We start from the raw sequence: 27,375 nt of genomic DNA on the forward strand, positions 1-27,375 counted from the left end.
TACTTATATAAAAGTTTTGAAATGTATCCATCACACTTCAGATGTCAGTCATTCAAATTTCTCAATCATTTCCAATCTACAGAGAACTTTTCCAATATCAGGAGTCATTACGGCACAGGAGGAGGCCATTCGGCCCATCAAGTCCGTGCCGGCTCTCTGCAGAGCAGTCAGTCAGTCCCATTCCCCCGCTCTATCCCCATAGCCCTGCAAGTTTATTTCCCTCAAGTGCCGATCCAGTCTCTCCCCTTGAAAACATTGAGTGTCTCCGCTTCCACCACTTGTGTCAGCAGCGAGTCCCAGGTCATCACCACTCGCTGCGTAAAAAAGTTTTTCCTCACATCCCCCCTGTATCTCTTGCCCAAAACCTGAAATCTGTGTCCCCTAGTCCTTGTACCATCAACTGGTGGGAACAGCCTTTCTCCATCTATCCAAACATAGAAGATAGGAGCAGGAGTAGGCCATTCGGCCCCTCGAGCCTGTTCTCCCATTTAATGAGATCATGGCTGATCATCCAAATTCAGTACCCGGTCCCTGCTTTCTCCTCATACCCCTTGATCCCTTTAGCCTTAAGAAATATATCCAACTCCTTCTTGAATATATTTAATGAGTTGGCCTCTACTGCCTTCTGTGGTAGAGAATTCTACAGGTTCACCACTCTCTGGGTGAAGAAATTCCTCCTCCTCTCTGTCCTAAATGGCTTACCCCTTATCCTTAGACTGTGACCCCTGGTTCTGGACTCCCCGACCATCGGGAACATCCTTCCTGCATCTAGTCTGTCTAGTCCTGTTAGAATTTTATAAGTTTCAATGAGATCCCCTCTCATTCTTCTAAACTCCAGCGAGTACAAGCCCAATCGACCCAATCTCTCCTCATACGTCATTCCTGCCATCCCAGGTATCAGCCTGGTGAATCTTCACTGCACTCCCTCCATGGCAAGAACATCCTTCCTCAGATAAGGCGATCAAAACTGCACACAATACTCAAGATGTGGTCTCACCAAGGCCCTGTACAACTGCAGCAAGACCTCCTTGTTCCTGTACTCAAACCCTCTCGCTATGAAGGCCAACATACCATTTGCCTTCTTAACCGCCTGCTGCACCTGCATGCTTACCTTCAGCCACTGGTGCACAAGGACGCCCAGGTCTCGTTGCACTTCCCCTTCTCCCAATCTATTGCCATTCAGATAATAATCTGCCTTCTTGTTTTTGACACCAAAGTGGATAACCTCGCATTTATCCACGTTATATTGCATCTGCCATGCTTCTGCCCAATCACCCAACATGTCCAAATCATACCGGAGTTTCTCGGCATCCTCCTCACAGCACACACGTCCACCCAGCTTTGTGTCGTCTGCAAACTTGGAGATATTACATCTAGTTCCCTCGTCCAGATCATTTATATATATTGTGAATAGCTGGGGTCCAAGGACCGATCCCTGCGGTACCCAACTAGTCATTGCCTGCCACTTGTAAAAAGACCCGTTTATTCCAACTCTTTGCTTTCTGTCTGCCAACCAGTTCTCTATCCAAGTCAATACCTTGCCCCAATCCCATGTGCCTTAACTTTACACGCTAATCTCTTATGCGGGACCTTATCGAAAGCCTTTTGAAAGTCCAAATACACCACATCCACTGGTGCTCCCTTATCTATTTTACCAGTTACATCCTCAAAAGATTCCAGTAGATTAGTCAAGCACGATTTATCTTTTGTAAATCCATGTTGACTTTGTCCGATCCGGTCACTGTTTTCCAAACCCGTCATAATCTTGTACACCTCTATCAAATCACCCCTCAACCTCCTTTGCTCTAATGAAATCAAATCCAGCTTCTCCAACCTGTCCTTGTAGCTAAAATCCTCCATCCCCGGAACCATTCTGGTAGATCTCCTCTGCACCCTCTCAAGGGCCTTCACATCCTTCCTAAAGTGTGGTGACCAGAACTGGACGCAATACTCCAGTTGTGGCCTAACCAGCGCTTTATAAAGATTCAGCATAACTTCTCTACTTTTGTACTCAATATCTCTATTTATGAAGCCCAAGATCCCATATGCTTTGTTAACCATGCTTTGTTAACCACTCTCTCAATATGTCCTGCCACCTTCAGGGACCTCTGCACATTAACTCCCAGGTCCCGCTGTTCCTGCACACTCTTTAAAACTGTGCCATTAAGTGTATATTGCCTCTCCCTGTTCCTTCTGCCAAAATGCATCACCTCACACTTCTCTGTATTAAATTCCATCTACCACTTGTCTGCCTATTCAAATCAAATCAACTTTTTTATTGTCATTGTTAGTGCACAAGTGCAGTACAACGAAATGTAGGCTTGCGGCTCCCGAGAGTGTACATTTAGATTAAGACATTTAAACATTCAACATACATTTGGCTTGTAATACATTAACATAAACATAATAAAGTGCATTGGCAGATGTGCAGGCTTTAGAGTTTATTTGTGGAGTTCAGTAGGATGACAGCCCTGGGAAAGAAGCTGTTCCTAAATCTGGTCATACGGGTGCGAATGCATCTGTAGCGTCTCCCAGATGGCAGGAGGGCGAACAGACTGTGGCTGGGGTGGGTAGGGTCTTTGATGATGGACCGTGACCTCCGTAAACAGCATTTCTGGTACAGGTAGACTACCCTTTATCCGGACTTCCGAAAACCGAAACCCTCTAAAAACCGAAGGTTTTTTCGTTCAGCGTAAGTCGTGCGTACGAACGAAAAAACCTTCGGTTTTTAAAGAGGGTTCCGGTTTCGGAAGTTCGGATAAAGGGTAAGTCGTGTGCACGACCCCCCGCCGACCCCGACAACCCCGCCAGCCCCGACAACCGCCGACCCCCCCCGCGGACCCCGCCGGCCCCGACAACCGCCGACCCCCCCGCGGACCCCGCCGGCCCCGACAACCGCCGACCCCCCCCGCGGACCCCGCCGGCCCCGACCCCGCCAACCGCCGATCCCCCCCGCCGACCCCGCCCGACTTACGCTGAGCGTCAGCGTAAGTCGTGCGCACGACCCCCCGCCGACCCACCTTCCGAAATCCGAAATTCTCCTTTATCCGAAACTCGGCTGGTCCCGAGGTTTTCGGATAAAGGATAGTCTACCTGTATATGTGCTCTATGGTCGGTAGCCTTTCTATGTCCTGTTGCAGTCGATTGATATCGTCACTGTTTGCCACACCCCCAAGTTTGGTGTCATCGGCAAATTTAGAAATTCTACTCTGTATTCCAATATCCAGGCCATTTATATATATCAAAAAAAAAAGCAGTGGCCCCAGCACTGGCCCTTGGGGAACACCACTGTCTACCACCCTCCAGTCTGAAAAACAGCCATTTACCACAACTCGCTGTTTTCAGTCCTTAAGCCAATTCCTTATCCAAGCTGCCACTGACCCACCTATTCCATGAGCCTCAATTTTGTTAACCAGCCTTCTATGTGGTACTTTGTCAAACGCCTTCCGAAAATCCATGTAGACAACATCCATTGCATTCCCTTCATCAATCCTTTCTGTTACTTCATCAAAAATTCAATTAGATTAGTCAAGCACGATCTTCCTTTTACAAACCCGTGTTGGCTCTCCTTAATTAGCTTAAACCTCTCCAAATGCCATTTGGAGCTACACTTCAAAAAAAAAAAATCCCAAAAAGACAGTTATTTTCAATCTGGCGAGTGGGTCAATAAGCCGAGGTCACCGATTTAAAATCATTGGTAAAGGATCTAGAGGGGAGATGAGGAAAATGTTTTTTCACTCAGAGTTGTCGGGATCTGGAACGCTCTACCTGAAAAGGTGGTGGAAGTTAATTTCATAAATAATTTTAAAAGGGAGTTGGACAGGTACTTGAGGATGAGGAACTTACAGGGTTATCGACAAAAAGCTGGGGTGGGTGGGAAAACTAAGCACGACTGCTCTTTCAAAGAGTCAGTACAGGCACGACAGGGTGAGTGACCTCCTTCTGTGCTGCAAGCTTCTATAAGTAAGTTGGCCCCAGCAAACAGAAAGTACTGCTTTCACCTCAAGAGCCAGAATTTCTCTAAGAGCAATTAACTTCTAATTCACTTCAGGATCTTACAGCAATTAGATCTTATGCCCATACAGAGATAGACCAATTTCAGCTGAATAATACATTGTGCATGGTGTAATGCTCCTGTCCTTATAAAACAGAGTATCCTCACACTTATTGTGAGCAATGCCATGGAGGGTCCACTAATATTTACAGCTCTGTATGAATTCACCCAGTGATTATCTAACAGCAATTATTTGAATTTGTTGCCTTAAAGCAATATATGCCTAGACTTTCAGAGGAATCAGACAATGTCTTTTACATGGTTTAATGTTTGTCTTTATATAACAGCATATTCTTACTTACTGTTAGCAGTGCCAGTGGAGATTTTCTAATATGCACATATATAACTTAAAAAGTCTTATCTCCTGGTATGCATCTGTTTCACTTCAGCTATCACACTGTCACATATAAAGAGAAAGAAAGCCAATAATTTCTAATGTACAGAGAGTGGCCCGCAATGTGTGGTCAGCGGCGATGAGACAGCGATCGCCACTGACCTCAAAGAAAGTTGCCCACAGAGATCTTGCGATCTGTGACGAGAACTTTAGCTTCCTCAACACGTACTTGATTGTAGCACTGTCAATGGGGGATTCCTAGCATAGCGCTGCAGTGACATCATCAAGCTGTCTAAGCAGCTAATCACATTGAAGAAATCTTAGTCAGCAAACCAGGAAATGAAAAGCACTGATTATCTTCACTTTTTAAAAATGTTAAAGAGTGAAATAAAGATTGGGACATAGACATTGGGTTAAAGTAGAAGCTGAAATATCAACAAACCTTCAAAAAAAATATTTTTAAAAATCTCGTAATTTTTATCGTAATGGAGAAATTTGACATTCTACAAATATAAAATTAGATTTTCAGGGCCAGAACAGTTATTTAGCAGTCAATACACTGTTAAAACCCCAGTTACAAGTATTCCAATAAGGCTTAACATTTAATGGGGTGTTTTAACAGCAATTAGTGTGGAAAAGTTCAAGTTTTCGTCAGTTCCACTGATGACAGCGCAACCTGTGTCGGAGCAGTGAATGATTGACGGCAACTTCAGGATTTCCGCGTTTAGCTGCGCATGCACCAATTCCTGAAGTTACGGTCAGTTTCAGAGGGGTAATGAAGGTGAACGCTGCCAGCTCATCCTCATTACCCACCGCAAAATCTGGACCATTATTTCTCAACAACAGAAAAACCTTTTTGAACTCTTTTTGACTTGGAAGGTCGGCTCAAAAATAACTAGCTACTAATTGGGCCAGGACGTCACAGTAATTACAACTTCTGGCCTTAAAAGGGCATACATACTAAGTTTTACACAGTTACACTTCAGCCAAATAACAAAAAGTATCTGCAGTGCCATGGAAGACGTTAATTCTACAAAATTCTTTGCTCTAGTCTACACAACTTGGTGGTCCTGTCAAACATGAAATTTAGGGTCCAAATGCAGAAATACAAGTTGTGGGTGGGATTTCTTTACGTTGTTATATACTATACGAGCAGCTGACTGGCAGCATTCAAATGAGGCCCAGCAGTTAAAATTTCCAAGCCTCCAACTAAGGCTCCCACACGGGCTTACTGTCTGCTCCTGCTGAGAGTTAAAATAGGTCTTGGGAAACGTAGTCAGTTGGACTACACTGACAATGCTTCGAATTAGATCCACAATTGAAGACGACTAGCGTTTACATAGAGATTTTCATGACCACAGGACATCACATACCATTTTACAGCCAATGCAGTATTTTCAAGTGCAGTCACTGTTGTAATGTAGGAAACGCGACAGTCAATTTGCGCACAAGGGTTCCACAAACAACAATGAGATAAATAACCAGATAATTAGCTTGTTGATGTTGGTTGAGGGATAATTATTAGCCAGGACACTGGGAGAACCCCCCTGTTCATCGTCAAATTGTGCCGTGGGATCTTTTACATCCACCTGAGAGGGCAGACTGGGCCGCAGTTTAACATCTCGTCCAAAGGATGGCACCTAATTGGTTAAAATATTTATAAGTATATAGCATGTGACCAAAAATACCATGATAGTTGTCTTCAATATATGGAATTTATATCAAGTGTATGAAATAAAAACCTAATCAGACTCAATGAGTTGAATAAATGTTGACATTTCCTCTCAGCAGCAAACATCAGTTGTAATCACACCAACTCTCACTGTCCCAGTTCCCTTTCCATAAATAACAAAAATTAGATGCCTAATATTCACATCAACTCCCTTAAATAAAGGAAACCTCTGCACCATGTTCACACACTCCACTTGCCAACTATTGACAGCATGACATGCACCATAACTATAACCTCTACTGAGCATTCTGAGCCATACATAGGCCTTACATTAGAATATTGTATAGGAAATAGTTGAATGTGATGGAATACTCTCCACTTGCCTGGATGAGTGCAGCTCCAACAACACTCAAGAAGCTCGACACCATTCAGGATAAAGCAGCCCGCTTGATTGGCACTCCATCCACCACCTTCAACATTCACTGCCTCCACCACCGGTGCACTGTGGCTGCAGTGTGTACCATCTACAAGATGCACTGCAGCAACTCGCCAAAGCTCCTTCAACAACACCTTCCAAACCCGCGACCTCTACCACTTAGAAGGACAAGGGCAGCAGACGCATGGGAACATCACCACCTACAAGTTCCCCTCCAAGCCACACACCATCCTGACTTGGACCTGTATCATCGTTCCTTCACTGTCACTGGGCCAAAATCCTGGAACTCCCTTCCTAACAGCATTGTGGGTGTACCTACACCATATGGACTGCAGCGGTTCAAGGCAGTGGCTCACCACCATCTTCTCAAGGGCAATTAGGGATGGGCACTAAATGCAGGCCTAGCCAGTGACACCCACATCCCATCAATGAATAAAAAATGAAAAAAAATAAAGTACTTTAGCAAAATACTGCAGATGCTGGAAATCCGAAATAACAACAGAAAATGCTGGAAATACTCAGCAGGCCTGGCAACATCCGTGGAGAGAAAAGAGAGTCAACGTTTCAGGTCAAACCCTTTATCAAGACTTGCTGTATGGCCCTGCCAGAGACCAGCGATGCACACTTTGGTTTCCTATTTGACTTAAAACACATATTGAATGGATCTGTATGGTTATCATAAATAAAACAAAAACAGTAGCCAACAAGTGTGTTTTGAATACGTTTGAATGCTGTTCAAAAATCTGAAATGTTTTTAAAGCCTCTATTCTAAAGCAGTAGCTAACTCACCCACCCTACAACATTCTAGGACCTAAACAATAATTTCTACCATGTTCTGCATTGTTCAGCTATGAGGGTTGATTACATGGTTTTAGTGGCACTATTCTGAAGCCCTACATTCGTTTGAGGTTACAGTAGCAGCTTGAACTCCATTTATAACGCAGTCACAAGCTAAACAAATGTTGCCTTAATGACTCCACAGCCACCATTTATTTTGGTTCACTGCAAGAAAACCAACATCTCTATGGCATTACTCTACATTTTGTCACATTAGTGCAGCAATTAAATCTGTACTATTTAAATTTTATTTCGCATTTTTATACATACATTTTTTAAGAAATGATTTCTGATTATAAACACCTACATCTGATGTCTGCAGGATCGCCACGCCTTCCTTCCCAACCAGAAACCAGGATATATCAATAAGCCACCTTTACATTATCACTGGCTGAGAAGAATATATAGTTAGTAATGCAAGCAGATGTACAGACTTAGTAAGTTACACCAACAACTTGCATTTATATAACGTAGTAAAACATCCCAAGGCACTTTACAGGAGTGTAACCAGACAAACATTGACACCAAGCCAAAGGTGACATTAGGACAGGTGACCAAAAGCTTACTCAAAGAGGTAGGTTTTAAGCAGTGTCTTGCAGCAGAGAGAGGTGGAAGGCAGAGAGGTTTTGGGAGGGAATTCCAGAGCTTAGGACCTAGACGGCTGAAAGCACGGTCACCAATGGTGGGGTGAAGGAAGTGGGGGATGCATAAGGAGGACAGAGTTGGAAGGACATAGAGTTCTCGGTGGATTGCAGGGCTGAAGGAGGGTACAGAGATAGGGAGATCAAGTCCATGGAGGGATTTGAATACGAGGACAAGAATTTTTAAATTGAGGCATTGGTGGACTGGGAGCCAATGTAGGTCAGCAAGCACAGGGGTGATGGCTGAACAGGACTTGGTGCGACTTAGAATACAACAGCAGAGTTTTGGTTGAGCTTAAGTTTATGGAGGGTGAAAGATGGGAGACCAGCCAAGAGGATATAGGAATCAAGTCTAGAGGTAACAAAAGCACGGATTAAATTTTCAGCAGATGAGCTGCCGAGGCAGGGACGGAGACGGGCAATATTTGAGATGGAAGTAGGCGGTCTTTGTGATGTATAGGATATGGGGTCGGAAGCTCAGTTTGAAGTCAAATAGGATATCGAGGATACGAACTGTTTGGTTCAACCGGAGGCTGTGGCCTGGGAGGGGGAGGAAATCGGTGGCTAGGGGACAGAGTTTTTGTGGCGTGGGCCGAAGACAATGGGACGGATTTTGCTCTCAGCTGCAAACGAATGGCGCCAACCATTCATGACACTTGTACTTGCTCACAGACTTTCTATGGGATTTTGCACGGTGCCCCCTACAGGGGGTCTGGGACCTGTGTGAATGGGGCAAGCAACTGTGTATCTCCTTAACCAATCAGATTGAAGAATCGTTAATGAGCGGCGCAGTCTGAACCAGGAAGTGTTAATTAGAATATTTAATTCAAGGTCAAGTCAGGTACAGAAAGCAAAATAAAGAGAGGAAAAGAAAGATAGGATTGAGAGAGATGAGAGACAAAAAGGAATAGTTGTTAAATATAAAAAAGTTTCTAAATTCCCAACAATAATTAAAATCTGAAGGAATGAGACTCTACACTTGTTAAAGTTCATTTTCAGTGCCAGAGAGGTTGTTTGGCAGTAATTAAGACTTATCACGCCATTACAACATTATTTACAATGGAATGGACAGGGTAACTCAGGACAGCAACCTCCTGATTTCCGCGTTTAACAGTGCATGTGCGGTCGCTAGAAGTTGCTGTCCGATTTACACTTTAATAATGGTGAGCACTAATAACTGCCTATTGAATGGAGTAACCTTATTTTCTGCACCCAGACTGGGCCACTGGCCTCAAAAAAAACCTGATTTCACGTTCAGCTGAAATTGCAAAAAAATTGGCAATGTCACGGATATTGCCTCTCTTATTCTCAATCTACAACTGAGCATGTATAATGCGTGGATCTCTATGTTAGATGTCATGACAGATGTACTCCCACAGACAGAGGGATTGTACAGTTGCGTTCCCTTTACCGTCCCCCTATTTTAAAAGGGCCAGATGCAAGTAAAAGGGTTGCCTTATTGTATTCAGTGCGATAACTCATGAAGTCCACATGGAAATTAAAATGAGACTACTTTCACAATAACTCAACTCTGCTGTGCTTCAAGAGCAATAGTCTTCCATTAATTACTGAATTGAAATCACGATTTGATCAACAGAACACATCAAATTAACATTTTCAAAGATAAGTTAATTAAGAATCAAAGAATTAAAATTTCAGAACAAGTTTTTTTGCCTGGGGGGTAGAGAAAGAACGAAGTTCCTGCATTTGTGTTTTTCTACGGTGTGAGGAATCGTACCGAAATTTTAACCTTGCTACTCAGACTTTAAAGTGACAGTGTACATAACACAGAACGTCCCTCCAGACAGTGCATTGAGAATTGGTTTGAGGAGCTTCAATTACAGGTTCACTGAACACCTGTAAAAAACAGAAAGAACGAACATACATTTATAGCACCTTTCACATCCACGGGATGTGACAAAGAACTTTACAGCCAATGAGTTACTTCTGAGGTGTAGACACTTTGTTAAGTAGGCAAAAGCAGCAGCCAATTTGTTTACAGCAAGGTCTGACAAACAGCAAGTCGATAACTATCCAGTTAATCTGTTTTGGTGATGTTGGTTCAGAGAATGTTGGCCTGGACACTGGGAGAATTCCCCAGCTCGCCTCTGAACGGTACAATGGAATCTTTTGCATCCACCCGAGTGGGCGGACAGGGCCTCAGTTTAACATCCAACAATGCAGCACTCCCTCAGTATTGCACTAGTGCGAGTTTAGTGCATGCTCAAATCCTGCAGTGGGCCTTGAACCTACAGCCTTCTGACGCATGGTGAGTTACCACTAAGCCAAAGAATTAAGGGGGAGAAATTCGGTATCGCCCCGTTTGGGGCGCAATTATCGGCCGGGCGCAAAGTTTAGCGCCTGGCACTAATTATCACCTCCGACTGCAAACTTGGCTTCTATCGCCCCTGGAGGTGATTGAAGTGCTAAATCAGGCACTACACACCGCTCTTAAGGCGCGAACGCCGAGGAGCGAAGCGCTACCTCAGAGCGCTGGAGAAGCTCATGTGATGTCAGTCAGCAATGGAACAGAGACACACTGGCGCCGGCCAGTTCTTAAAGGGGAGGGTCGATCTTGCTCTCCATCCACACCCTGCTCATTGCAGCCTTGAATCTCGGCCTGGAGAGACCTGTACATCAAATCTGCTGGAAAGAATAATGGAGAGACCCAGGGAAAGAGCTCAGAGTGCAGCCCCCATAATCTCCTCTAAATCGATGCAAGGAAGGTCAAATCAAAATGAACTTGCAAAGTGCTGCTCAGTACCCAAAACTCCTTCACACAGTGTTGAATCTCTCCAGAAGTTTCTCTCTCAGAATGCATGGTCAAAAATGTCGCCGACAAAAAAAGGCAGGAAGCAGTCACCTTTATTTTAATAGCGCTCCCCCAGTCCTTTCCTGACTGCAAAACGTTCCCTTCAACCTGTCATTGCTAGCGGCAGGCAGAAAGGCAGGGGGCGCCACTCAATATCCAGTCCGGGCGCTACCGGGGCATGGCACGCTCGACAGACGTCACGATCTGCAGGCGCAGGAGATTGTGGCGGTAGTGTTTAGCGCCGCCGCAAAATGTCTGGTCAATTTCGCAAGCAGTGCAAACATCGCCGTGCCCGGGCGCTAGTTGCTTTGTGACCGCGCTAACGGGAGGCGCGAAGCAACCGAATCTCCCTCTCCCCACCCCGAGTGTCTACTTAAGCAAACGTGAAAAGTAAAACTATACAAAATGAGAAACTTTGATAAATTAAAATGGCAGCCTGGATCTCAAAAGATAGATGTGCAACTCATGGCAGATGTACACCCACAAACACAGAGGAATTGTACAGTTAATTTCCCATTAGCCCGCCCCACAATTTAGAGGGGCCAGATATAAGCAAAAGGATAGCCTTAATGTTAGACAATTCAGTGCAATTAACAATTGGCAAAACATTATCAAACTCTTTATTTACTTGAAACTTTGAAGGCCGAGCTTGAATCAGCAGAAATATAGCTAATACTGCTTCAGTTTACACAGCTGTGGCTCATTGGCAGCACTCTTGTCCAATGTTCCCTCTAATTTTTATTTTAGGTGTTCGGTCCCTTTAAATTTGATCCACAGCCACGCGCGGTATCTTTTCCAGCAGAACAGCTTGTGAGCGGCCAGCGCAGGACCCCCAATCACTGGTAGAAGGATTAGAGCGGAGTGGAGGAGAATTGTTTTCACCCAGAGGATATTGGGGGTCTGGAATTCACTGCCTGAAAGGGTGGTAGAGTCAGAAACTCTCAGTACATTTAAAAAGTACTTGGATATGCACTTGAAGTGTTATAACCTACAAGGCTACGGACCAAGAGCTAGAAAGTGGGATTAGACTGGGTGGTTCTTTTTTCGGCAGGCACAGACACAAGGAGCTGTATGGCCTCCTTCTGTGCTGTAAATGTCTATGATTCTATGATCACCAAAACACATTGGGCTGAATTTTGCAACCCCTACGGATGTGTACAAAGTGTGCACGCAAGTGCCGGGTTTAGGCATGCAAAGCGAATGCACTAAAACCTGGCACTTGCGGTCTGTCAAGAATCTTCCTGACAGATCGCATGCATCTCAGGAGAAGTGCCTCTGCGGGTGGAGAGTTGCGCTGTTTGCACAACTTCCGCCCGCTGAATGCCTGTCAAATTATTACGCCTGATAAAAGCAGATGCAAGGTCTGCTTTTACCAGCATAAGAGTTTAAAATAACATAAAAATAAAAAAAATTCCATCATTAAAACATTAAAAAACCTGTGCGGTAAGGTTATTTGTAGCCCCTTTAAAACATTTAAATGTATTTTTCAAAAAATTAAATTTGTTTAAAATATTTAATTAAATGGCATTTTAATTAATTTTATATATGTAATGTTTTTTCTTTCTTTATTTCAGTGTGTTGGTGCATTTTTGCAGTCATCCCCATTCATACTTTTGACAGTTCCATGCGTACAGAACAGACAAAAGTATAAAGGGGGATTGCAAAATATTTCGGATTACCAGCATTCGCAGTAACAACAGAAAACACTAGAAACACTCAGCAGGCCAGGCAACATCCGTGGAGAGAGAAACAGAGTTAATGTTTCAGGTTGAAGACCCTTCGTCAGAACAGAGAAAAAAAGCAGGAAATGAAACATTAAAAAGCAATTTTGGGGGCTGGGAAATGGGGGAGGGGATGAAAGAACAAAAGGGAAGGTCTGTGAGAGGTGAAGAGACATTAATTAAGAGATAATCAAGGTGAGACGAGATGGTAATAGGACAGGTAAAGAAACAAAGAATGGCTCTAGATGAAGTGTGAAATGTGCTGGCAGAGTGAAAGACAGCTGCCATGTGGGAGAGAAAAAAAAAGGAAAAGGCACAAACCAAAAGTGTGAATAAAAATATGAATAGGGGCCGAGGTTATGATCTGAAATTGTTGAACTTGATATTGAGTCCAGAAGGCTGTAAAAGTGCCTAATCGGAAGATGAGGTGCTGTTCCTCGAGCTTACGCTGAGCTTCTGTGGAACAATGCAAGAGGCCGAGGACGGTGAGGTCTGAGTGGGAATGGAGCAGTGAATTGAAATGACAGGCGACTGGAAGTTCGGGGTCACCCTTACGGACTGAACTGAGGTGTTCCGCAAAGCGGTCACCCAATCTGCGTTTGGTTTCCCTTCCGGACTCAATATTGAGTTCAACAATTTCAGATCATAACCTCGGCCCTATTCATATTTTTATATATTTTTTATTCACTTTTGGTTTGTGCCTTTTCCTTTTTTTTCCTCTCCCACATGGCAGCTGTCTTTCATTCTGCCAGCGCATTTCACACTTCATCTAGAGCCATTTTTTATTTCTTTACCTGTCCTATTACCATCTCGTCTCGCCTTGATTATCTCTTAATGTCGCTTCACCTCTCACAGACCTTCCCTTTTGTTCTTTCACCCCCTCCATTTCCCAGCCCCCAAACTTGCTTTTTAATGTTTCATTTCCTGCTTTTTTCTCAGTTCTGACAAAGGGTCTTCGACCTGAAACGTTAACTGTTTCTCTCTCCACAGATGTTGCCTGGCCTGATGAGTTTTTCCAGCATTTTCTGTTGTTATTTATGAAGGGGGATTCCCTTCTTCCATTGGTTCCCTGGCCTAGGTGCTCCCAGGGACACCTACGAACTGCGTAGGCCTCTGCGCATTTTGAAGAGGAGAGGCCCAGCATCGCAAGCCTCCGTATCTACGGAACCAGCAGGTAAGTTTGTAGATTTTTTTCCAATCGGAGGCATCCATCCGCTCGCAGGAAGCCTCTGATCAGAAATTCAGGGCCATTATCTGGTCATTGCTGTTTTTGGGAGCTTGCTGTGAGTAAATTGGCTGCCACGTTTCCTACATTACAACAGTGACTATACTTCATAAGTACTTAATTGGCTGTAAAAGGCTTTGGGACATGAAAAGCGCTAGATAAATGTAGGTTTTCTCTTCCTTTTATGCAATCCAGAAGAGTCGCTCCAATCTAATTTCCGGTCCCTTCCTGTTTCAAAACGGCACTGACATCAAATTGCAAAACAAAATAGGGGAGGGGGATAGAAAACCAAACCTTAAATCCGGAGTTGAGAAAGGTGTTTGACTGTCGGAAAGTGCAGCTGTCGGGCACGATTGCCGGTCCACACACAACTTTGAGGGGGGTAATTAGCCTGGATTGAGAAACGGAAAACTTGAGCAACGCACGCAGCAGCTGAGGGGACGCGCAGCACCACCCACCCCCCCCGAGTAAATATTTCCTCCAACAAGCGGAGAATAAGCAAGACACGGCTGGGTCTCCATTTAAAGCACCGACCAGTACCCGGGCCCAGTCTCTCCGAGATTTCCCCTGCCTCGCTTCGCCTCTCACCCACCAACCGGGTTACCTGTCGCGGCGCTGCTCCCACACCGCCTGTTCTGTCTCTCGGGCAGAGGATGTGACTGTCCCCGGAATGTTTATGACGGTGTCGACAGAGACCCCCGAGATACGGAGGATTGAGGGAAGAAGGCGCTTCAGTCCGCGCCCGCCGCCGCCATCTTCACAGCCCGAGTCTGGCGCGGCGTACGGCTCCAACCAGAGGACACGACGCACCAGAGAGAGAAGCGCGAGTGCGGCAGGTGTCAACTCCCAACTCCAACCATGCATAACAAATCATTCACTCACTCACACCAAAATAATGTTTGCATTTCCATTGCTGGGATACCATTAAAAAACACTGCCAATGTGGTCTTGCCGGTTAGTCCGCTGTTGTCTCTCTCTCGCTCTCTGCTAACCTGTTGTGCAAACTAGTCTCTACTCCAGCATCTGCAGTATTTTGTACTAGTCTCTGCGACTGTTCCGCCGCTGATTTAACTTTTCAACCCTCCAGTCAAAAGACCTTTTAACAGACTTCTACAAAGTACCAATGCACTACAATAGGAATTAGAGAAAGTTCAGCACAGGTGATAACTGGAAATAATAAAATGCAAAACACCCAACATAATTTACAGTAGAGGACACTAAGAATATCCCAACACTGGACAAACAGGGGCCTATGGGGGGGGGGAGGAGCTAAACACGATCAAAATCACTAAGGAGGTGGTACTCGGTAAAATAATGGGACTCAAGGCGGATGAATCACCTGGACCTGATGGCTTACATCCTAGGGTCTTGAGGGAAGTGGCGGTAGGGATTGTGGATGCATTAGTAATTTTCCAAAACTCCCTGGACTCAGCAAAGGTCCCGGCCGACTGGAAAACTGCTAATGTAACACCCTTATTTAAAAAGGGCAGTAGACAGAAGGCTGGAAACTATAGACCGGTTAGCCTAATATCTGTGGTAGGTAAAACTTTGGAGTCCATTATTAAGGAGACAGTAACAGGACATTTGGATAATCATAATTTAATAGGACAAAGTCAGCATGGTTTTATGAAGGGGAAGTCATGTTTGACAAATTTGCTGGAGTTCTTTGAGGAAGTAACACATAGGGTGGATAAAGGGGAACCAGTGGACGTAGTGTATTTAGACTTCCAAAAGGCATTTGACAAGGTGCCACACAAAAGATTATTGCTTAAGATAAAAAATCACGGGATTGGGGGTAATATTCTGGCATGGATAGAGGATTGGCTATCTAACAGAAGGCAGAGTTGGGATAAATGGTTCATTCTCAGACTGGCAATCAGTAACTAGTGGTGTTCCGCAGGGGTCAGTGCTGGGTCCCCAACTCTTTACAATCTATATTAACGATTTGGAGGAGGGGACCGAGTGTAACATATCAAAGTTTGCAGATGATACTAAGATGGGAGGGAAAGTAGTGAGTGAGGAGGACATAAAAAACCTGCAAGGGGACATAGACAGGCTAAGTAAGTGGGCAGAGATTTGGCAGATGGAATACAATACTGGAAAGTGTGAGGTTATGCACTTTGGCAGGAAAAATCGTAGAGCAAGTTATTATCTTAATGGCAAGAAACTGGAAAGTACTGAAGTACAAAGGGACCTGGGGGTCCTGGTGGACAAAACTCAAAAGGTTAGTTTGCAGGTGCAGCAAGTGATTAAGAAGGCCAATGGAATGTTGGCTTTCATTGCTAGGGGGATAGAATATAAAAATAGGGAGGTATTGCTTCAGTTGTACAAGGTATTGGTGAGACCGCACCTGGAATACTGCATACAGTTTTGGTGTCCATACTTAAGAAAAGACATACTTGCTCTTGAGTCAGTACAAAGAAGGTTCACTCGGTTAATCCCAGGGATGAGGGGATGGACATATGAGGAGAGGTTGAGTAGATTGGGACGCTACTCATTGGAGTTCAGAAGAATGAGAGGCGATCTTATTGGAACATAAAAGACTGTGAAGGGGTTGGATCGGGTGGATGCGGGGAGGATGTTCCCGATGATGGGTGAAACTAGAACTAGGGGGCATAGTCTTAGAATAAGGGGCTGCTCTTTCAAAACTGAGATGAGGAGGAACTACTTCACTCAGAGGGTGGTAGGTCCATGGAATATGCTGCCCCAAAAAGCTGCAGAAGCTACATCATTACATAAATTTAAAACAGAAATAGACAGTTTCCTAGAAGTAAAGGGAATTAAGGGAGCGGGCAGGAATTTGGACATGAGTCTAGGTTCGGATTGGACATGGCCCTGTGGGTAGCGGAGCGGGCCCAGGGGCCGTGTAGCCTGATCCTGCTCCTATTTCGTGTGTCTAATTCTGTTAGATTCAGGAGATGGTTCTGTGACAGTAGATTGGCGGTTAGGATCAGATCAACCATGATCTTATTGAATGGCGGAGCAGGCTCGAGGGGCCGATTGGCCTACTCCTGCTATTTCTTCTGTTCTTAAAACAAAAGCTAAATAATGCGAATGCTGGAAATCTGAAATAGAAACAGAAATGCTCAGCAGATCAGGCAGCATATGTGGAGAGAGAAACAAAGTTCGTTTCAGGTCAATTACCTTTCATAAGGTTTATTAAATGGCGTGTAAAATATTCTCGCATTTAGTAAATTAAAAATAGTACTGTATTTAGAAGCCGTATAGAGGATACTAGATTGCATGGATATACATTGAATTATCGTGACTGTTGGAGCAATTTTTAAAGTTGGTTGGTGGATCTTTCCAAACAGCCCTTCAAAATTACTTGAAAGTGGACATCGCACAAAAATCAGCTCTTTCAGTGGATACAGGTTCTCAGATCAGCCAGAAGATGGGATGGGAGGTTTTCAGAATCAACCAGATAAATTGTAAAGCAGGACTGAAGGCTGTTAGAAGCAAATAACTTTCTTCACCAGTAATTACACAGGGACTTGGGAAGGTTTTAAGATAAAGCCATGGGCGGAGAAATTCAACATCGTTACGCCCATAACAACGCTGACTGTATCAGTGTGACGGTGCGTGCCTTACCTGCGTGTGTTCCGGCCACTGCCAAATTCGTCTGCGGAACTGGCTGGAATGCTCTTGCAGCCTCCACATTAATACTGCGGCCCGCTGCCGGGCCACGCTCGATCCATCGCTGCGGCTCCGAGCCACTGCCAGCTCTCAATTAGTAAAATGAGGTGCACGGTCCAATTTTTTGTCGAGCCTGGAGCCTCACGGTTTGGCAGTTAGCCTAGTTATGAGCATGAAAACAGGTCATAACCAATTTTTAGCCCATGATTTCTGAATTGCGGTTACAAATGTGTTTATTTCTGAGAAAGGTCATTGACCTGAAACGTTAACGGTTTCTTTCTCCACAGATGCTGCCTGACCTGCTGAGTATTTCCAGCATTTTCTGTTTTTATTGGTTTATTTAGCGTTTGCCCACATTTATAGATAATTAGCTGCTAAAATGCAACTTTTAAAAACTTCCAATTTTCCTCAAACCTTTCTGCGCATGCCTAATTATTGTCTTGTGAAGACTTATTTTCTTCTAGACCGATTGCAGTTGCTTTTTTGAGAGGAGAATGTTCTAGTATAAATGTTAATTTTTGAGCATTCTTGTCACTGCACTTGCAGAATTGTCAGGGTTGGGTAATAAAAAGAACTTGTATTTATTTAATGCTTTTCACGACCCCAGTGTGCCTCAAAGCACTTCACAGCCAATACCAACAAAAAGCCCAGTTTGTCCATCAAGCCTGCCCCACAGCATGATGGCTGGAGCATCAGGACTAAACACCTTTTCCCTCACCCGCCTCCTCACAGCCATGTGATCTCTTGGGAGAGATAAAAATAGCAGGGAAAAAACACTGGAAAATAAATGAAGTACTTTTGAATTGTAGTCACTTGTCATGTAGGAAATAGGGCAGCCAATATGTACAAAAGGTCCTACTTAACAGAAATAAGATAAACAATCAGATAAAATAGGAACAGTGTTGGCATGGTGACTAGTAACTAAAAATGACAGATTCCCATATTTAGAATTTTAAACTGTGATGTTTGAGGTCATTGGCTTATTTGTGGGGGAGTTGTAGCACCCAGTTAGTTATGTTGTGACTTTAAAAACTGTTCTCAGTTTGTTTACACAAGCATGGTGGATGTCTGTTACTGCTGACCAACTGGAGAGAGAGCCCACACAATCTGTATTGAAGTGATCAATATCTATGGTGAAATGGGAGGCGTGATAATAATCACTTAGAGTAGATTTCAAATCCCAGACTGGAGAGTATGGGTCTCTGTGTCTGTTCCTACAAACCACAATTAAAAAAAAAAAATGATTCCAGCACAAGAAAACCAATGTTTTTGATTTTGCGTTAATAAAGCGGTATAGGCTGGATGTTACTGTTCATTTGTCTTTCTTTTATCATATATTTTAATGTTAAATAGCAGACAGAGGAAGCCACCATGTGAATGCATTTAGATTTTATCCATTATTATGACCAACAGTAATTTCTAGTCTCATTTGAAATACAAAGCAGGTTGATCAGCATCTAAAAGGCATAGTCCTTCATCAGAACTCAGTTTTGTTTTGATTATCTCGACTCATCCTCTTGAAGCTATTTACCAATAAAGTTTATTTCAAACAGTTAAAAAGCAGACCCTCAACGCAGGTACTCCTTCCCCTACCTCTGGGCTACCTTGGGGCCAGGAAAGGGACAGAAGTGGTTGGAATTATTGTAAGAGTGTGTGTTGCAAAAGGTTTCAGTTTAGAAATTAACACAATGTATCTGGGGTTAGATTCCCTTTTATTTTCCTATTTAAAATTTTTGCAATCCTTCTAAGAGAAATTATTTTAGGCTTGAAAGGCAGAAGTTGGCTCAAAATGCTGGGAATGCATCATATATAATGTCAAGAATCAACATTTGCTTAGACTCTTGCAGAAAATGAATCTCATATCTTCAACACTCACATCCCCCTTTTAAATCTGTTACTGCTGCTAATGGTGCTTTTTTTTTTGTCTGCTTTGGATTTTTCCTGCTTCAGTAAGAGTGATCGACTGTTGGGTATAGCTACAGTTTAAGTTATGACAATCCCATGCCCCATTACACTCAGTACAATTCCTTGTCTTTGCATGCCACAAGCTCTATATTCATAGGCATTTTTGAGCTACAGTATCATCTTTGTTGGGCTGATGTCTCTGAGGATGCAGGCCCTCAGGACAACACAGGAACAGCTATAAAAATAAAAATTAATTGTTTAATTATCTTCAAAATTAATTTGAAAACATCAAGTCTGGTAGCAATTCAGACATTTTAGGCAGAAGAATTAAACTGCCCGTCACTGAATTTTATCAATCGTTACATCATAATTGATCATAGTTCTTGACTTTGCCATGCATATTATTCAGTGGCCTGTTCAAAAGCTCTACATAAACCACAGATGTTATTGCTATTACTATTTCTAGCCAACAGCTTTTTTAGAACTTAAAAAATGAAATAAAATTGTTCAAAAAATGGTTGAAATTACTAATTTTATTTTACCTGGCCATTCAAGCAATCACAATCCTTAGTTCTACCCACCTACAAATATTTCAAAGAAGAGCAGGGGTTCTTCCCAGCCTGGCCAATATTTATTCCTCAACCAAGATCACAAACAGATTATCTGGTCATTATCACATTGCTGTTTGTGGAACTTTGCTGCGTGCAAATTGGCTGCTGCGTTTCCTACATTACAACAGTGACTATATGTCAAAAGTACTTAATCGGCTGTAAAGCACTTTGGGATATCATGAGGTCGTGAAAGGCACTATATAAATGCAAGTATTTCTTTAAGTTCAAGAATGTAGGAACATAAATTAATTCTATACCAAATGATACTATAGGAAAGTGTTTCTAGGTCAGTATTGGTAAAGAAATGCTGCATGTTTCAGGACTGCAACTTGAATCAATCTTGGGAGAACTTTCTAATTGAATAGTGATTCCCATTTTCTGCAAATCTGAACCAAGCCTTCCAAACTAAGATTGACAGATTTGAAATGATTTCTGATACAGATTCATCACATCCACTCGAGACAGGACTGAATTTTCATTTTTCACTTCTGTTGAGTCACAGCAGCTGTCTGAAAACATGAGTTCAAAATATGCAGTCTTTCCTAAGACAAAAACATCAATTCATCAGACTACTCAGCTCCTCAGATAGGCTAGATAACTTTAGTTTGTATATCTAGTTTGTAAATATTAAATAGGAGCTTTGCATTTCAGTCAAAAAAATGTAACAATCACAATGATGTACCTTGTAAATTTCAGTTTATTGCCCTAAGTAACTACACAGCTGACACTCAGAAAATTGTGGATATGTCACAATGCAGTTTTACCATTTTAAGTGACTATTGTCAACGAGTATAATTTTAAGCACTTTCAGTATGAAAAATGAAGTTTACATACAGTAGAAAAAGTCATTCATTTTAGTATAGCTGATAGCGATACAATAACCAAGATAGATACCATTAGGCATCAGTCAAATTTCCCATCATGTTGTCCAACATACAGATCATGTAAGTTGAAATATGTAAATGCTTATAGTAATGGCAAACTCAGTGAACAAGTTAAAAGTTTTTGAAACATTTTAGTACCAAACGCACCATTCAGCACATCAATACTCAGGCATTAATGCTAACAGTAGGGTTTCCATGGTTAGTGTTAAATTGCAAGTTATGTTCTATGTGTAACTATTTTTTATGGTATACATTAGCCAATGTTAGGTAGCTTGAGTCAAGCTTACATCTTGATCATTTGTGCAATTTTAACTTGCTAACTTTTTGGAAATCACAGATTCAATATTATAGTCATACTCTAACACTATTATAAGGAGGATAACTAAAAAGGTTATAACTGGTAAACATTTCCGTTGAAGACCATTACCACCTCGTTAACCAGCCTAGCAGTAGTTCTCAGTCAATACATAAAATGAAAATTTAACAGATTCCAATTACTGTACAAGTTAACTGTTGCTGTAATAGAATATCCAATAACGATGAAAATTTATACGGCTTACTATGGTTAGTTGGAATTATTTTCTGAAAATGTAAATTTCTTTGAAACAAAAACTTTCAAATTATTCTTTTTAAAATCAAAAAAGATGGTTTTGGCCGGTCTAAGCCAGCAAGGTGTTAATGGATGTTGATGCTTTTCAAATTGGTGAGTTCCTAGCTAACCATTCTATAATGGAAACCCAAGCAAACAAAATGCCATTTCAGTCTTTGGCACCTACAGTGGTCAATATTCACAGAATGAACAGTTTAACAATAAAGTAGAACAATACTATAAATCAAAAATGGCAACAAAAAAAAAAGGCTGCTGAACACTTCACAGGAGTGTGAAGTTTTAATTCTAGTTTAGTAGAAAGTAACCAGAACAAAAACAAATTTAAATGATTAAAGCCTAAATCAGAGCAGATGGAGTATCAGCTGAAATTCACTTAAAAGCAAAATAGTTATAACCCAGGTCACAAGGTTCAAGTGCAAAACCTCATTATGAGGTAAACTTTTCACAAAATGCAACATTGAGACACAATTCCACACAGTGGCATTTCCAAAATGCCATTTTACCTGCTAACCTTTGGCTGGTGAACAGGATAACTTGGTCATATTTTTTGAAATACCGAGCAAGTAATATCCTTTTACATTTCAATAACATGTTCATCTTTGTTGTACATCTAAGCTACAAAATTTGTTATGCAGAATTGTGCTTTGTGAAAAATGTGAATTAAAAAGGCTGTTTTAGTTTACAATCTAAAAACATCAAACATACATTTCGCCAACACACTTATTTTTTTTTACCATTTGTTTAGTGTTTTTTAAACATAAAATTATGTTTACAAAAAACCTTAGAATGTGTATTTTTAATACGATCAATCCTTGCATTTCTGTAGGACCAAAAACAAAGCTTTGATCTGCCACCAGATTTTACCCACGTACTTGTTACCTGCAATTACCAACACTCCATATGAATGCGTGAGTCCATTAAAATCTGTGCTATGCTGAGTCATTGCGTCAGTCTGTGTCTATATCTTTGCCATTGAATCAAATGTCTGAAAAAGTAAACACATCAATCTGTTCTCCATTGCCTGCTTTGGTGATATGAAAATCATAAATGATCGATGAATTAAAATAGGAATTGAAACAGAGCATGATCTATTAAAGCATTTTTCAGTATCAATTAGTTATTGAATTATCTTTTGCATTATTTGTGTTCTACAGTATTTTAATTTCTTCATGTCAATGCATTTTTAAAAGCTGGAAGGAGTGGGTTTTGGAACTTGTTTAGTTGGCTATGCAGGCAGTAATAGCTTACTCTTATGAAGAAAAACAACAAATGAAATGCAAACATTGGTTATGATTAGTGTTATTAAAATGTAGAGACAGTTGCTTGACACTTTGGGGAATGTATCAAAATGAAAAATATACTATATAATTCTAAGTTAATTTGCAGAGAGAATACTGGGAGCTACTGTATTTAATGATTATACACTTTGATATAAAATATTCAGGATCAGACATTTTCAGAAAATCACTGTTGATGATAAATAAATGTTTGGGTGCGTTCATGCTACAAGTGCAGCATTGATGCAAAAGCAAAATACTGCGGATGCTAGAAATCTGAAATAAAGACAGAAAATGATGGAAATACTCAGCAAGTCAGGCAGCATCTGTGGAAAGAGAAAGAGAGTTAAAGTTTCAGGTCGATGACCTTTCAATTAGAACTCGATGACCAGAACTGATGAAAGGTCATCGACCCGAAACGTTCTCTCAGTTTCTCTCTCCACAGGTGCTGTCTGACCTGCTGAGTATTTCCAGCATTTTCTGTTTTTATTAGCATTGATGCAAAGTGGTTTTGACTGAGCACCGATGCTAAATTTGTGTAGTATAAATCGGGTTTTAAGCCCCAAACCAAAGCAGAGTGAGATTCCATCCTTTAGGGAGTATTACTCTGCTTTGTTTTGGTGTCAGATCAGACCATAACTCCAGGCTCAGCCTAAATTTACATTATAACTGTAGCAGTGGTTAACCAATGCTGCAGTTGTAGTTTAAATTCACTCAAAGATGCATTTTCTAAGTGCAAGAGTTATTCAAGAATTAAGGTCCAAGAACTTAACTAGTTATAAATATAAGTACCAGGAATACAAACATTAGTTGTTTGATTAAGCCATATGAGAACTGTGGGAAACCGTTTGCCTTAATCCCACCAGCAATGTGTAATTGCCCTTCGAATACTATTCGATTTCGTATGCCACATGTAAAGTTGCCAAACTAAAAATTCCAGGGATCCATATTAATTTCATAGCCTTTTTGGACAATCATGTGATCTCTTCATTCTAATCTATTTAAAAGGTACCAGCAGTTTATTGCGTTCATTCAAATGTGTGACCTTGGAATATCTACTGAAGAAAGCCTCATGAGAAGCAATGGTGTAGATTCATGGATTAGACACTGGACTGAAATAATGACATTCGAGCTGTTGTACATCGTTTTAAGATGTTCTTTGCACTTTTTAAGTTGCACTATGGGTAGGTAGAGGTTTTTAAATCACTAGTCTCACTGATGTACTGAGCAGGTAAGAGTTCTGGTTGTTGGCAGGACCAAAATGTTAATTGGAGAAACACTAGAATATTGCTAATGGGAGACTGTCAAAAATTGATACCAAGGTAACATAGACTCAGATTACCACCAGAAGAATGAAGGGGGAAACTTAGAAGAACTTTTTTACATGCGGAGAGTCATTAGAGCATGGAATGTTTTAACACAAGTAGCTATTGTGACAGACAATATCATCCTTTAAAGGGAACTGGTTAAGTATTTGAAAATGAAGAATGTAGAAGGATACAGGGAAAGGGCTGGGGAATTAGGTTAGAGTAGACTCCTCTAGTTGAAAAGGCAGCACCAACACAGGCTTTGTGGGTCAAAAGGCTTCCTTCTATGCTGACATTTACATAAGGCAAAAAACCACCCTGAAGCAGGTATAGATCATTTGGGATGGGGTATCCACTGGGCCAAGATAGGTAATATGTACAATAAACGAAGAGGATTTTTTTGTATATGGAGGGGGCAAGGTGCTGACCCTTGTATCTACAGCTAAAGACTGCAATGAGAATTGGAGGCTTCCATGTGTCATATTGTTCGAAGACCAATTTTCCCCAAGTAGCAGTGCTGGCACTTTGAAACATTAATGGCCCAGAAATTCGGGTCTCCATGGGTGAGTACGCACAGCGTACTCACCCGTAGGCCCAATGGAAGTGCCGGTTTCGTGCATGCACTGCGCAAGCGCGGGAAACTGGAACTTCTGTTCCCTTAAAGGAAGGGGTTCAGAGGTCGAACGCGTACACCGGAGAGGCAGCGCATGCGCATGGAACTTTCGTTTTTTTGCAGGTTTCTCCGGGAGGGTAAGTCTCCAGGAGTTACACATGTAAAAAGCAGGCGCAAGGCCTGCTTTCAACAAGGTAAGTGGTGAATTAATTAAAATTAAAACATTTTTCCCCACAGGTTTATTATTTTTAAATACTTTAAAGAAAGGTAAGTTTATTTTTAGCCCCGTTAGAAAATGTAATTAATTTTTTCAAAAATGTAAATTATTGTTTAAGTTATTTTATGTAATTTAATTATTTTAAAAATGTGATGTTTTAAAAAAAAATTATTTGAAGTTTGTGATGTTTTGGGGCTTATAGTATTTATAGTTTTGACAGCACTTCCTGTCAATTTTATGAATGAAGCATTCCCTGCTACCATTGGCTCTCCATGGCCCATGTGATCCCAGGGGACGCATCAAACTAACTGCACCCCTGGGATACGCAAGCACTGCGCGCCGGCAGTTGGAGCAGGCCCAGGATCGGAATCCCACGCGGGCCCACAGCACAACGGCCGGCGCGGTAGGTAAGTGCAGGTCGGGGGCTTACACCGGCGGGAAGCCCCCGACCCGAATTTCTGGGCCAATGTGTTTAGTGAAAAAAAAATCACATCAATAAGTTTGTTAATTTGAATGTAATCTATTTTTTAGCACAATTGTAATGACCATTAAAAAGAAGCCATTACATACTGTAACGCTTCACTGACAGCTGCTAACTTATATTGTACAAAACAAAGAAATGCTTAATCCAATCAGGAAAGAAATCACACTTTTTGCTTCATATCTTTTGACTGTACAGATGCAGATTTTTTTCAGACAAGTACCATCTGCTAATAACTGGGTAATATGCATGCGTTCCACTGTCCCTGTTTAACGTGCTAGAAAATAACACTAAGAAAAATCTATTGACTACTCACTGATGTATACAATACAAGACACAAATTTTAGGTAACGGTCCTCTTTTGTGGCACATAATTATGCAAAGAGGCTCTTCTAGTTTTGTTCCTCAATTTACTTATCACAACTTTCCAGCAGATGCTGACCACAGACCTCGCTACAGTGATTTTCTTTTCTTGCAAGGTCATCAGCCAAAGGTCGCACGGACAAGATGGCATACGTCTTTCAACAAGACCAATGCCAGTTTGTTCAAAAACTGAACAGAGCAAATTATTGTTTGTCAAGAAAATTTAACATTGAATTTTGTGAGACTAACTGCACAATTACACACGGAAGTAGTGCGAATTATAGCCTAACTATAGGCAGCCAGCAGAAGTTTAACTTCTTAAAAAAAAGTTTTTCTTGCCTTTTCCTTCCAATTTTGCCAAAGCAACAAAATTAGGGGTAAACAACAATTGTTCCAGAATTGGTATCCCATATACCAATGTACCTGGCACCAAGCAAGTTGGTAATGTGAGCTGAATAGCAATGTAACAATGTGATCCTTCAAGTAAAACTTAGAATCAAAGAATGATGCAGCACAAAAGGAGCCCATTAAGATTGGAATTATAAGTACCATAAATATCTTTTTACTTTGGCAGTTTTTTCCCCTAGTTTTAAGTTCTATCAACCTAATTGTTATAGTTATAATTTTGTTGTTTCTGCTGCAGTTGTGAATGTAATGGCATTGCAACTTGTAAAAGATCTAAATACATCAAGATTGTTAGGTTGACTTTCAATTCACAAAGCTGACAAGATACTGCAGTATCAGACATTTACATTACCATATCATTTAAGAAGTCAGCTTATTTTGGTGATTTACACGGATGTTGTTGCTTCCTTAAGGACATTACCAGTTTGTTTTTGTTTATATACCCCTTGGACACTTTCATTTTTCTAACACAGATGTAGAAAAAGAGTAGCCCACTTTGTAAACTCTTCACATTTTCTATGTGCAAACTGTACTGCATGTTCTGTATACAATACAAGAGTTATATAATGCAGCAAAATTATTTTGGCAACACAGCAGCTCTTGTAGCAAATGAACTACAAGTCCTAGGTTAGCTTAAAAGCAAAACTGGATCTTCCATCTCATGGAATGGAATAGAGCTTGCTTGGCTCTCTCCAGAGTCCGAGTCATATGGGGTGTCAGGTAGCTCCATAAAACTGTAAGCTATCTGGTCATCTTCCATTTCTGATCTATCTTGGCAACTGGTGTCTGAGTATTCCTCTTCGTCCACGTTATTGAAATCCTGTGGAATAAACAGCATCTCTGGGTAATTTCTGCTGACCAGGTCACTTGTCGTCTGCAGAGAAATTTTTCGAAAAGCTAAGAGATGCATATGGGAGAACTTCACATATTTGTACCTTTTGAATCCCAGAGATTCAATGGCAGTTTTCCAGCTCTTAATCATATAGGCATGACGGTTTTGGTGAGAGGAATCAGGTGTGATTATAAGGAGCAAACCATGGAGTGCAAGAAGTTCATGGGCTTTCTTACAGCAGATCCAACGTTGGTAAGGGGCAGGAAAGTAAGACAGCAGAAGAGAAAAAACAACAACATGGAACAGCTCTCCTGGAAGGGAGTCAATGGGATTTTTTAGCTGTTTGAGAAAGGCATTTATTGTATCTTGAGCAAGCTGGAGGGGCTGCTGCAACTGAAGGTTGAGGAAATCACACTTGTATACACTCTGCAAAACAAAAGACATTTTCAAGATTACTTCATTATGGTTTAGAAATGGTTTGTCAAATCTTTGGAAGGTGGTG

At 41.7% G+C, this 27,375-nt stretch overlaps 2 protein-coding genes across 5 annotated transcripts in view; both read right to left on the reverse strand.

Moving 5' to 3' along the window:
• Positions 1–14,704, reverse strand: part of tmem168b (transmembrane protein 168b) — a 40,615-nt gene extending 25,911 nt beyond the window's left edge. The window contains exons 1-2 of one of the 2 annotated variants that reach the window (XM_086009147.1): positions 14,337–14,422; positions 7,641–7,724 (exon numbers count right to left, since the gene is read on the reverse strand). In XM_086009147.1, coding sequence (XP_085865273.1) covers positions 7,641–7,642 — 2 coding nt within the window. In that variant the 5' untranslated portion in view covers positions 7,643–7,724; positions 14,337–14,422. Of the gene's footprint in view, positions 1–7,640; positions 7,725–14,336 lie in introns of both variants that reach the window. The other variant, XM_086009146.1, reaches the window with a different exon arrangement.
• Positions 14,705–20,563: 5,859 nt separating this feature from the next.
• samtor (S-adenosylmethionine sensor upstream of mTORC1) overlaps positions 20,564–27,375 on the reverse strand; it is a 187,347-nt gene continuing 180,535 nt past the window's right edge. For all 3 annotated transcript variants that reach the window (XM_086009150.1, XM_086009149.1, XM_086009148.1), the window contains one exon: positions 20,564–27,299. In XM_086009150.1, the coding sequence (XP_085865276.1) occupies positions 26,670–27,299 (630 nt within the window). In that variant the 3' untranslated portion in view covers positions 20,564–26,669. The remainder of the gene's footprint in view (positions 27,300–27,375) is intronic.

Source organism: Somniosus microcephalus, chromosome 16 (assembly GCF_052327205.1).
Source record: "Somniosus microcephalus isolate GS21.2 chromosome 16, FLI_Smic_1.0, whole genome shotgun sequence".
Taxonomy (NCBI): Eukaryota; Metazoa; Chordata; class Chondrichthyes; order Squaliformes; family Somniosidae; genus Somniosus; species Somniosus microcephalus.